Source organism: Limulus polyphemus, unplaced genomic scaffold (assembly GCF_000517525.1).
Source record: "Limulus polyphemus unplaced genomic scaffold, Limulus_polyphemus-2.1.2 Scaffold41, whole genome shotgun sequence".
Lineage (NCBI taxonomy): Eukaryota > Metazoa > Arthropoda > Merostomata > Xiphosura > Limulidae > Limulus > Limulus polyphemus.
The window spans coordinates 492,642-506,262 of NW_013665651.1; the positions used below are offsets into that span (position 1 = coordinate 492,642).

General features: G+C 35.3%; 1 protein-coding gene across 1 annotated transcript in view; it reads right to left on the bottom strand.

Moving 5' to 3' along the window:
- The window catches only part of LOC106461858 (homeobox protein SIX1-like), a 19,136-nt gene extending 15,646 nt beyond the window's left edge, over positions 1–3,490 (bottom strand). Inside the window, exon 1 of the mRNA XM_013921723.2 lies at positions 2,710–3,490. Within this exon, the coding sequence (XP_013777177.2) occupies positions 2,710–3,340 (631 nt within the window). The 5' untranslated portion in view covers positions 3,341–3,490. The remainder of the gene's footprint in view (positions 1–2,709) is intronic.
- Positions 3,491–13,621: the final 10,131 nt, after the last annotated feature.

The window sequence follows — 13,621 nt, forward strand, 5'->3', positions numbered from 1 at the left end:
CACAATATATTATTGATGACAAGCAAGAGAAGATTGACTATAGGTTTATACTAAACACAATATATTATAGATGGCAAGGAAGAGAAGATTGACTATATGTTTATACTAAATACAAGATATTATTGATGGGGAAGAAAAGTTTAGTTTAGTTTGAATTTCGCACAAAGCTATGTGAGAGCTATCTGCGCTAGCCGTCCCTAATTTAGCAGTGATAGACTGGAGGGAAGATAGCTAGTCAACACCATCTGCCGCCAACTCTTGGGTTACTCTTTTACGAACAAATAGTGGGATTGACTGTCACACTATAACGACCCCCACGGCGGAAAGGGCGAGCATTTTCTGTGATATAGATTCGAACCCTCAACCCTCAAATTGCAAGTCAAGCGCCTTAACTACACAATGGGCTATCTGTGCTCTGTCCACCACGAGTATCGAAACCCGGTTTCTAGCGTTGTAAGTCCGCAGACATATCGCTGTGCTACTGTGAGGGGGGGGGGGCGATTGACTATAGAGTTACACTAAATAAAAGAGAGTATTGATGGGAAGGAAGAGAAGGTTGACTTTAGAGCTATAACTGCTGAGGCACAAACCACTAACTGACCCTTTTATGAAGAACACATGTGCATAACCAAACCCCATAAAAGCAGTACCGTAAACATAACAGAAATTAATTGCATATGTCTCAAGTAGAGGCAATAACATTCACAAGTTTAGGTGCTCAATGTTCTATAAGACCGATAGAGGGACTCGGGTTGATTATAATTCAGGCATGTAATACAGCAATAATCACAAACATTTAGTTACTTCTCTATTCAACGAAGCTAATCAAATCCACAATCTTACTTCATTCATGAAAAATAAGGTATTTATTATGGCAATTGACCATCATAATAATTATGTAGAACTATTAAAATAAGTTTATAAGGTTATGAATAAATTTTCGATTAATAACTATAAAATAAGCAAATGATATGCTGTTATTGCATAATCTTTCAACCTATAATTGGACAAAGCAATATTCACATATATAAAATCGAATAACAGTTTACTCACTAAAAAAGAACATTAATATTAACATAATATGCAAAATTGAAAAAAAAACAAAACAAAAAAACATGTTATATTTAAGTCATGAAAAAATAGTTGGTTTTGTTTGTTTGTTATCAAGCATAAAAGTAAGCAATGGACTGCCTGTGCGGTGCCCCACACAAGTATCGAAACCAGATTTTTAGGGTCATGAGCCAAATGATTTACGATGAGCCACTGGGGTAGAAATTATTGTTCAAGTTTATATTCTTTACTTTTAAAGTTTTTTTTTCAGTAAAGTCGTTACTTTAAAAAATAAAAATGAATTTTCTTAAATTTTCAGTACTAATTTGTAAGTCTCCATGATTCAAGATACGCTAGTGTTTCGCGTTTAGTTGTCAGAAATTCGAATTAACTGTAAAATATTTGTTGCTACATTTACGAGCTTGTGTGGCTTCTATACGCATTATTGCAAGTCAACCTTAGATAATGACAAACATTTAAGCTTCATTTTAGTTTAACATGAGCCACTTAAATTTTAATGTTATATTCAATATGAGGAGACTAAAATGGCTTCTATGTTAAAAGTATAATTCTTTGGCTCTAATAAACCATTTATGTTTATAACTGTATAAAGAAAGTGACATAAACAAAGTATATACGAACAGTTTAAAGGTCAAAACTTCAAATCTAACAATCGTGTGTAAAGGGAGTTAACATTATATATATACGGGTATCTAATGGAGAGTGTTGTACTTTGAAACTGGGTGTTCGAAATATAACAGAAAAATTTTGTAAATATTTGTTTTGATAATAACGTTAAAATAAAGCATATATGTATATGTACATATACATATTAACATTTCTATTGGCTCAATGTATATTTTGATTTTTAGGAATAGATTTAACCAATCCACAACGAAAAACCTAACGAAGAAAGACCTAAAACTCATTCGAGGCATGCTCTGGCTCGAAAAAAAAAACCGCTTATAATCTCACCTTTGACCTCACAGACATATAAAGTGATCCATTTTCATAACACGTGGGTGTCAATCCGTACATAGCGTTTTACCTAATGACATCATTCATCCTCTAATTATCTATCGAACGAGACCTCAACTTTAAGGTTTGTCTTTTTGACTTCAAATCAGTCTGACCTTAGACCTTACAGGCACCTAATCTATTTTCATAACACTTGGATGTCACTCCGTTATCTAATAGCTTGATTAACCCTCTAATAAACATAAATAACCGCAACTGAACTTTTTGATTCCAAACGAGCCTCAAAGGCGAGTCACGTGGTAATCTTACACTTTCTATTTTCGAGTTATTCCGAAGTAATGTGTGATTTTTTTTTCTCTCGAAAGTAATTTTTATTTGACAGATGTAAAGAAAAATTAACGTGATATCACAGTTCTGATGAGCTAGTGATAGCGCATAAAACTAGCGTAACAAGTACGGTCAAAAGTTCTTGAAGTTATTCTGTTTAAATAAAATAAAATGTGTGAATGGAAGGTACGTAAATTTCCCGCTGAAACTTTATTTTTCTCCTGGTTCTGACTTAGTGAATCATTATTACTTACCGATTTTGCAGTTGTAACTTTCTATATTTCCGAAAAAAAAAACATGTATCAATTATAACTAATAATAAATTAGCATATTCTCGTCATTTTCTATACTTACTTAGGCTGATATGCGTTCTGTCTCTCTGGCGTCTGTTTTTAAACCAGTTGCTAACCTGGGTTAGGGTTAGACCGGTTTTTTTTGCCAATAATCGTTTTTCATCAGGTGTGGGGTAACGGTTCTTTTCGTAGCAGTCTTTCAGCATCATTCGGGACTTTTCCTTAAAACAGTAGATAGTTTCTTCTCCGTCCCAAATGGTTTTGGGCAGCGGATACTTTCGTCGTAGACGGTATTTGTCCACTGCTCCCAGCGGCCGGCCGCGGATTTTCTCAGCCTCCCGGTAGTGAGCTTTATACCACATCTGTTGGAGCTTCGAGTGATGTTGGGGATCGAAACCATGACTTTCAAGGATCGTGTAGAGTTCTTTGTAATTGCCATGGTGAAATGCTATGGTTGCTCGTGCTCGGAGGACCGACTCCTTACAGCGTAGGTGCTCGCTAGATGGGAGTGAACTCAAGAAACGGGCTAGCCGATCATTGTCTCCGGCCTGCTGCAGGACGTCACATACGCAAGCCACTTGATCTGGAGAGAATATCCAGCTTTTGGCGGACAGCATTCTAGCCAGTTTTTGGTTGTCCACCACAATCGGAGGGTCGGTTAACATATCTTGAGCGGACACCACTTCTTCCATCCCAGTTAATTTATCACCAACAGATGAGTCTGTGGACAGGTCTTGTGTCTCGAGGCTAGAGGTGTCACGTGCACAATAGTCGTCCAAAAGTACATCCTCGGGCGTTACGAGACGTCTCTGTTCGTGCACGTTAGTACAAGAGGAAGTACTATAGGGTATCAAAGATAGGAGCTCACGGCAGGAGCTTTCGAAGTTGAGTGGGTGTGGAGTCAAAACTGAAGTCATAGTATTACACTCTTTATCACTATTCACGTCTCAAGAGTACCAGCTAAATTAATAGACTATCTTCCAGCACTCGAGGACGCCCCCTTTTAACTGGGACTCCATACCTAACCTTGACGACTTGCGCGGAGCATTTCATTCGACGCGATGTGCGTATGTGATTGGTCAGTTTCTATCCTTACGGCGCAGAAGCTCCTGCTGAACCTGTCTAGTAACGATCGTTATGAGAAAAGATCAAATCTGTCTATCTACAAATGATATGCCCGAAGTACCTTCATTAAACTAAGAAGCTATTTATATTACCACAGTGATCACTAACCGGAACCCTAATTCCAGAAGAAAGAACTAATTAAGTGAAAATTAAAGAATGAATGTTGTACTAAGTTACTGAAAATCTACGAAAACTCCAGGACGTTTCAATTTTAGTGAGAAAGTTTGTTATATTTCTCATCTCTCTCTACGCTAACCACTGTACATATCTAAGAGGTTTTTTTCCCCTAAGCGATTCAAAATCAAAATATGAGCACGTCATCGATAACACGTTATTTTAAAATAATATAATTTTTTAAAAATGTATGTTTTCTGTAGATGCATTTAGATATATAGTACTCAACAGTAACTACGTAATCGTATCGTTGCTAAAATGTTTAATACTATTTTATATACATAACAGTATATTCAATATTATCACGCATTATCTATGTGACTATCATGTGAATATGTCTATTATCATTAGCTAATAAATGTCACTTTAATGTTTTGTTTATATGCTGTGCAACATATTGTCTAGGATACTACTTAACAGTGCCCCCCAGTGGCACAGCGGTATGTCTGCGGACTTACAACGCTAGAAACCGGGTTTTGATACCTGTTGTGGGCAGAGCACAGATAACCCATTGTGTAGCTTTATGCTTAATTACAAAAAAAACAAACTACTTAACAAACTTCATATATTATCACCTATAATTTTTTAATGTTATCTTGACATCTAGTATTACCCTTGATAACCTATTGCATCTTCCGTGTCAGTCGCCAAACGTTTTTCATTAGGGGGGCACCATTAATTTGTGACCTATATTTTCTTTAGAACGTTTCCTGTTGAATCACCTTATGTGGTGACACAGTATTTCGCTTTGAATTTGTGACGCTCCATTTCATTTTGAAGGTCATCTAACAAACTCGGTTTGGTATCATGAACCACAATAGTGGTTCATAATTGGAATCGCCCAGGAATTTCAAAAAGCAGGCTTATTCTTGAAACAACACTCAAGACCTTCTATCTCAATGGCTAAGGCTGCTAAAATATTTATAATAGCAAAAAAGTCGATTTTTCGATTGTTGGACAAAATTCATCCATTTGTTCTTCATATTGTTTTTATTATTATTCATATTATTCTTGTTTCACGAGCCTACAGAAAAAACGGCTATGAATATTTTATTCAAACCTGGACAAACCTACTAAAAAACTCATACGCATGTCATAGGATTATTTCTATGTCGATTGTTGAAAGAGAAGGAGAGGCTTTATCAGTTTTTCATCGCTACTGGCCAAGTTTCTCTTCGAAGCCATTCAAGCACCAAAGCCTACAGCAAAAACGGTATACTGTGCAAAAATCTATGTACAGCTACTTAACAAACTCCTGCGAAGGTTGTAGGGCTATTTTAAAGCTGATTCTTGAAAGTCGAAATTTCCACCCTCTAAAATTTCTAAGTTCTTCTTCACTACCAACATAAGCTCTTCGAAGCCACTTTAGCATCGCAAGAATGTAGAAGCCATTTAAGCACCATTATATTAGTCGGAAAAGCTTTGTTTTATTAGCGTAAACAATGTGTATACTTATAACAGTGTCTGTGTCTCCAGCCTTATTATTATTGATTATAGTTTTACAAGCCGCTATAGAAAAAATGGCTACGAATATTTTACTGAAACCTGGACATTAGTAATGAATGCACTATTGAGTATGTCATAGGATAGTTTTAACATTAATTCAAGCGCCTTTGTTTTTTTGGGCCTGAATACTTTTTCTAAGTCCTTCACTTTGAAAAAAATCCGGTGTTTTTCTAATGTCCATTAATTGGAAAATAATTTGTGCAACTTATAGCGCATTAACTGGAAACTGCCACGTTGAGGGTTCATAATTTCTCGCGTTTGCTATTTTTCATTGTTTCACGAGTTCACGTGGTTTTCTAATAGACGATTACCATAGTAGATTTCTCTACTCTTGTAAATGGTGATTTATTCTATTGATTTTCGTACTGCCCTAAATTTTTGAGTCCGTATATTAGTATTATTTTTATTATTATTATTAACATTTTTGTTTTACAAGCCTATAGTAAAATCGGCTGGGTATTTTGCACCAAAACCTAAACAGATATATGATATGAAACGCTGCAAATGTCTACAACCTATCTAAAAAGTTGATTAATTTTCATTGAAAGTTGATTTACATGACTATAAAGACATAATATATGCAATGTTGTCGTGAGCGGCTTCCTTTGTACCAGACGATTGTTAAATGCGTATTTACACGAAACCTCAGGCAAAAAACCACATGGCTCAGTAAATAATGGTTGGGTGAAAAAAAAAAGCCAATGTAGCGGTAAACTGTTGAAAATCGTATATTCACATATTCACGTATGTAGCTTAAAGTTCATTCTTCATAAATGGACATAAGACTTAAGAAACATTAAAAAAAATTAATCTGAAAAAGGAATAGGGATCATCAAATACAAATACAAGTTGAATCAAGATTATATTTTAAGACCTACAGTTAGGGACTCTTAAAAAAGTAAACTCTACTAAAATTTATAGGTACTTTAAACGTGGAGTCAAAATAGAGATGTGCAGCTTGAGAAAATAATGTACACATTATTTCCAGCCTAGTTTGTTTACTTTTTTAATAGTTCCTAGTTGTAGGTCTTAAAATATGATCTTTGCATTTTGATTCAACTTCTCTCTGTACTTTTTTGACGATCCCTATTCCCATTTTTAAATGTGTAAATTTTAATTACCTTGTATAGCTGACGCATCATTTCATCTGAAAACTGCTTAGCAAACCTAATTTAATAAGTAGTGCAAAACTCCGTATTGAAAACTACTTAACTAACTTGGTTTAATATCTAACGCGCCATTTCACCTTGCAGGCCATCAAACTTATCTTAGCAGTGATACACTATTTCATCTTGAAAGCCACCAAACTTACTTTAGCAGTGATACACTATTTCATCTTGAAAGCCACCAAACTTATCTTAGCAGTGATACACTATTTCATCTTGAAAGCCACCAAAGTTATCTTAGCAGTGACACACTATTTCATCTTGAAAGCCACCAAACTTATCTTAGCAGTGATACACTATTTCATCTTGAAAGCCACCAAACTTATCTTAGCAGTGATACACTATTTCATCTTGAAAGCCACCAAACTTATCTTAGCAGTGATATACTATTTCATCTTGAAAGCCACCAAACTTATCTTAGAAAGACTAAAAGAGAATCAGATAAGTGAAAAAAAAAATAGTTGAAATAAGCTGATTGAATATTTCATTTATTTTAGTGACCAGATCACTCCAAAATAAAATAAATTAAGTTCGTTTAATAGACAATGCATTTCAGTTTTATCACCTACTAACAGTCATTTAGTACCCGTTTAATTAACTAGTTAGACTAACAAATTCCACTTAAAAACTATGTGCCGGGCATGGCCTTGTGGCTAAACGAAGGTCCAAGGATCGAACTGAGATATACGGCTGAATGAAGGTCCAAGGGTCGAACTGAGATATACGGCTGAATGAAGGTCCAAGGGTCGAACTGAGATATACGGCTAAACCAAGGTCCAAGGATCGAACTGAGATATACGGCTGAATGAAGGCCCAAGGGTCGAGCTGAACACACTCCGGGTGCTATAACTATGAAAGACAGCCCCGCTATTCGGCTCAGGTGCTACTGACTGGTTGCCTTCCTATTGGTTAGCAGCTATAAACTAGAGGGGCACTCAGAGAGCGCATATCTCCTCCACGCAGCGTTGATCATATTCGACTATCAAAAAATACGAAAGTGTGTCTGTTGTCCGTCATTATCAACGGATACGGACCATTGTTCGTAGAACATTGAGGAATAGTATTCGGCATATGTCCACCAAGTTTCATCAAAATCCGACCATTTTTAACTGAGTTATAGATAAAAAAAATAGTGTGAAAAAATGGGTCCCCATGTTAACAAATAGACATTTTTTGGATTTTCCTGACTTTGATCTTTGACCTTGACCCTCCAAAAACTATTTACTTCTAAGTTGGGTCATAATCCAAATGTATACTAACTGTCGTCCAAATCCATTCAGCCGTTTTCGATAAATATTGCTGACAAACATACAAACAAACACACCCACACATGGGTGAAAACATAACCTCCGTCCACCTTCGATGGCGGAGGTAATTAAGGGTAACTAAGTCTGAAACCTAGGCGCCATTCAGATTGAAAATACTAAACAGACTAACTTATTCTAAAGCTGAACTACTGAAAATAACTCTTCATTAACTAACTACTACACAATATTTAAGTGAAAGAATGAACTTATACACAAATACATATCAATGTTCAAACGAAACAAATATTAAGCCTTCTGGATATCTGGAATTAAATATGTTGTCTACAGAACTACACTGTAACTCAATAGCAATATGAAATATTCAGAAAACAACACTTTGTTCACCCAAATACATTTTACATCAACAGCAACATGAAATGCTCAGGAAACAACCCTTTGTTCACTCAAATACACTTTACATCAACAGCAACATGAAATACTCAGAAAACTGAACTTTACACCATCAAAGACAATGCAACAGTGTTAAAATACCTTTTGATTTTGTGTTGCTTTCTAAAGGCTTGGAATGAATTGATTCCCGCATCTTTGCACTGTTTAAAATAGTAGTTGTTTGTTAAATATATCTAAATATATCGACTTATAATTAACAAACATGCAGCCTCGCATGCCAACCAGTGATAAGGTCAGGGTGTGTTAAGGGTAGAGGCTAGTTACAGTCGTTAACTAAACACTGTAAAAATATATGCTTCAAAACATGTTCACTGTAAGTAACGAAGATAAGAACATTTACTGCCACAAAGACAAGTCATACTCAACACAGTTTCTTAACAAAAATCGTAATAGAGATATACAAATCTTGCTTGCAAGTAAATAGATATCTCCAAGAATACATATCGATCATCTCCATGATGTCCTATGGAAATGACACAGATATGGCTTAATAAAGTCCACAAAATAGCCATACCATAAATGAAACTAGCTCCGGAATTAACCGTATTTTCACGAGTCACATATTTGCAATATTTTTGTTCACAGGGGATAGGGTGACAATACAGTTATAGTCACATAGGAAAACAACAGTTTTTGCACAGCTCGGGCGCCCAAAACCATCGGAACTGACTCTTCGTGCTGTGAGGAGAAGTGTGGAGAACGACTCGCGTCGAACGGTCACTAGTGTTATATAGGACAGATGTAGGTGTGATAAAACACCATTAGAAGTTACCTTAATAGCATGGGATACTATGGTAAAGTAGCTTGTCGAAAGCCACTCCATACTCCAGACAATATCGTACTTAGATAGTAGTGGCCATCATAAGTGTTACTATACTATTCTGTCCTTTGCAATGCAGTTTTTCTATGAATTCCGATTTCGACTATTCTTGGAGATAGTGGACACACCTGAGTTTGGCGACTATACGCTCAGGAACTTTCGTTGAATTGTATACAATCCGCGACAAAATAAAATGTTATTATTATGATGTAGGGAACTATTTGGACAGCTGGAAGACCTCAGCTGGTGGGTGGTATGTGAAGGGATACTCAATGCTGCTCGATATATAACATTTGTAGAGCATGGCCTCCCAACTGTCTGTATCAGTGACCAAGTTACTAGACAAAGCAATATTTTCATGTGAGATAGGACTTCTACTCATTCAGTTCTAGTCACTGAACGATAGCTTGAAGGTCATGGAATTTCCGCTCTCCTGTGTTAAGGCCAATGATTGTCAAGTATGGATTCTATCAGACATGTGCGATCCATCTTTGATTGTTCTCCGCAAAAACTTCCCAAGAGCCAACTTCTAGGGTTGTTTGTGCGTTGTGCCCACCACAGGTATCGAAACCCGGTATTTAGCGTTATAAGCCGTCAGACTTACTGCTGTGCCACTGGGTGACAACTTCTAAGGATATCCCGATAAAGTTATTTGCCAGGAGTGGGGTGAAATCTCACAGACCCAAATTTCAGATCTTGTAAATACGGTGTGTAATCATGTTTCTGCTTTATACATTGCAAAGGGGAGATCCACTAAATACTAACGGTAATCTTGTGCCATTTATTTCATATTTGTTTATTTGATAAAGTAACATTCTTTATGGAGTGGGTGTCTACTTCTTTTTTTATTAATAGGCTGTGTATATTTAATATTCTGATAAATATCATTTACGTATAATAAATTTAAACCTGGTGGATTTTGAGTAATTCAGTTTAACAACATTTGATCATTAAAAACGATTGTTGGCCAAAATATAAAGAATAACTCCAGTAACTACATATGTAAACAGCTTGTTTTGTTTCAGAATTTTAGTTCAAACTACACAGATAAACTAGAGAGAAGGCATCTAGTCAACAGGAACCACCGCCATTTTTTGGGTAACTGTAACTATTATCTGATCGAATAGTAGGAATAGACAGTCACTATTATAACGCACCCACATCCATAAAGTGTGGATAGTGATGTTGCGGCAACTGGATGCGAACAACAAATCCTCGGATTTACAATTCGGTCATGCTAACCACTCTACTACGCTCAGACCCAAATTTATGTAGATGTTAAATTAACAAAAATTGAGGAAACTGGCTCCTGGACACTATAATGAATAGCCAGCTGTTGTGAACTTGTTTCGCTGCCAATAGAAATATGATACACGTTGGCCTTACAAATGCTCTTTAAGAACAAAAAAAATTCATTTTTATTTTCATTAATATATAAGTAAACATTATTTAGTAATTAATTAGATGTGAAATATAACTAAATTTTTGAGCGGCAAATTGCATACACAGCTCTGCCCTTGGTGAAAGCCCGACAGATCTGATAAAAGTCTACAAGTAAAAGCAAACTCTCAGCCCATAATTATTTTTCTTTTTGAAGATCTTGTAATGACCTTTAAACATTTTACCTTAAACATTTTGAAAGTTGTTTTAAGTAGACTGCACTCCCCCGCCTTCTTTTCTTTTGAAAACGCGGAAAACACGCACAAATTGGTTAAAAAGGAACAAAATATTTGCGAGGATTTCCAGTAGCGGAAAACACGCACAAATTGGTTAAAAAGGAACAAAATATTTGCGAGGATTTCTAGTAGCGTTCATTCTTCAAGAAAATTCTTGTAATACAGGGGAAATGGTCGGAAGTAAAGAGGTGTAATAGTCGAGTCGAGAAACTTGGCAGAAATGGCAAAGTAGTTGTGTCACTTCTTGTTCAAAGCAGCCCATTTGACAGTAGAGATGTGGTTAAGATTTATACTGTCTGAGCTTGGTACATTTAATGCATTAAATTTAATAATAATATTAAATGTTGTTTTTACGGAAAACTATATGCTACATCAAGAAGTAAGAAACATCATAATTGTAAAATACTTCCCTAATTCAGGTTTAAGCACTTATTCTAATTTTAGTATAAACTGGAAGTTAAATAGTGTGAATCAGGAAAGAGCAGGAACTTAAACAGCAACAATATCTTTATTCTCTGTATTTTAACTGGATATTGTATTACTGTAAATTTTGGTTATTATGGAAAAGGAGCCAAAATGCTGAAAATTTTATTTACAATCATTGATTTATAGAATTTTGTTATGGTATGAGTTTTGTTCAAACTCAACCTATTTACAATAGCTATTGCAGTAACAATATAGAATTGATTATATAAAATATTTTAATTTTTCAATATATAGGAAAGTTGAATATGAATTTGGTTTGCTTTTGTACTACTAAGTTAGCATGCCAAGTTTGGTCTCGATCGGTCAATTCGTTTAGGAGGAATGCGTCCACAGACAGACAGAAATTATTTCTCGATATTCGATAGTTATAGCAACAGTATAGCTAATACGTATAGCGTATATGTGAAGAACGCCTGTACCCCGATTTTTTATACTCATATATATATGTGTATATATACTATATCTTTGTGATATCTCTAATCTGAATTGCACATCAGCGTGACTGGATTTGCAGTAGTTTCAAGACTATGAGGGAGTAAAACCCATACTTCAATCCAAAATTCTGCATAAAACATGATAGTTGCAGCACATGTTGAGCAATACAAGATCTGGTTCCTCAGCTCTATAAAACTGTTTTCTCGCGTTTTTTCGAGAGATATGTCGATAGAAATGGCCGAGGAAGGCTTAATAAAGCATACTTGCCACTGTGAGGTGGCTAAGTGCGGTACCTGCCTGAGCATAAACATTACTACTATCTTATGGATCTTGTGTAGCTTTGGGCATTATTCTGAAACAAACAAACAAACCTTCTGTTTTATAAAATTGCAGTTAGGGAATTCTGAGAACTGATGGTTGAAAACAAAGTAAAACATGTAGTATGTCAGCAACCACACAATATCTAAGACAAAAGATGTGTTGTAAATCTTTTGCTTTTTGTGTTTGTGTTGTTTTTTTCATAGCAATGCCACATCGGACTACCTGCTGTGCCCACCGAGGGGAATCGAACCCCTGACTTTAACGTTGTAAATCCGAAGACTAACCGCTGTCCCATCGCGGGGGATCTTTTGGTTTGTACCGAAATTATTAAATATAATAAAATATGTTGCATCGAGTAAGTGAGTAAGTTATTTTATGAAAAATGTAATACTGTTACATTACCTAATGAATGGCTTGGACGTTGCTATTAGATCTGAAAGCCATTTAAAAATAGAATAAAAAGGAACATTGTATTGTTAAATAATTATGATTCGTGGTCTGGTTAGGATTTAATTTATTTAATGTGAATTTACTTTGCACTAAATGCAGTAAATGTATCAAATAATGTGTTATATTATGCCAAACACACCCGCTAGGGTCTCGTCTAAATTTGCTCAGCTGTTCTGTTAACTAAAACCTTGATATTTATGTGGTTGTTATTTGTTTATATAGCATTCTTTTTTATTTGTACTTAATTAACTAATTATATAAATAAAAATTTGATAATATTTGATTAAAATTATCAAAACATCTCCATTTTCTCTTATTGCGGGCTCATATTTTATTGCCCCCCGGTGGCACAGCGGTATGTCTGCGGACTTAAAACGTTAGAAACCGGGTTTCGATACCTCTAGTGGGCAGAGCACAGATAGCTGATTGTGTAGCTTTATGCTTAATTACAAACAAACGTATTTTATTATGGAATTATCGTTGCACGCGTTACATTTTCTTGGGGATTCTGGACATTAATAGTCGAGCTTAGCCTAAGGCAAAAGCTAAAGGGGCAATGGCGTATTTATAGAGTTGGGTGAGAAAGGTGGAAAACATGTGATGAAGAAAGCAGTAAATCGAATATAGTAAACCATTGAATGTTGTATTTTATTACACAAGTAATTAGAAAATTGGCGGTTGTGTAATGTATTAAAATGTGAAATTTAGAGATTATATCCTGCTTTCCTGAAGAGTGGGTTATTTAGAGAGCATCATGTCAAACACGTAAAATGTGAAATTTAGAGATTATATCCTGCTTTCCTGAAGAGTGGGTTATTTAGAGAGCATCATGTCAAACACGTAAAATGTGAAATGAATTATTTTTTAAAATAAATGTCATATTTATAAGAGTGTATAAGGATTATTTGGAATAATCTACCGATCTTGTTAATGTTACATGAACACTTGTGACATAGAAAAAAACACACACTTGGAGGGGTACTTAGAAATATCTGACATTTTAACGAGAGTGTTGAGGAAAATTTTGAAACAGGAGCCATTCTTAAAATCATAAATAATATTCAACGTTAAACTGGCACACAATTAAAAACATTTT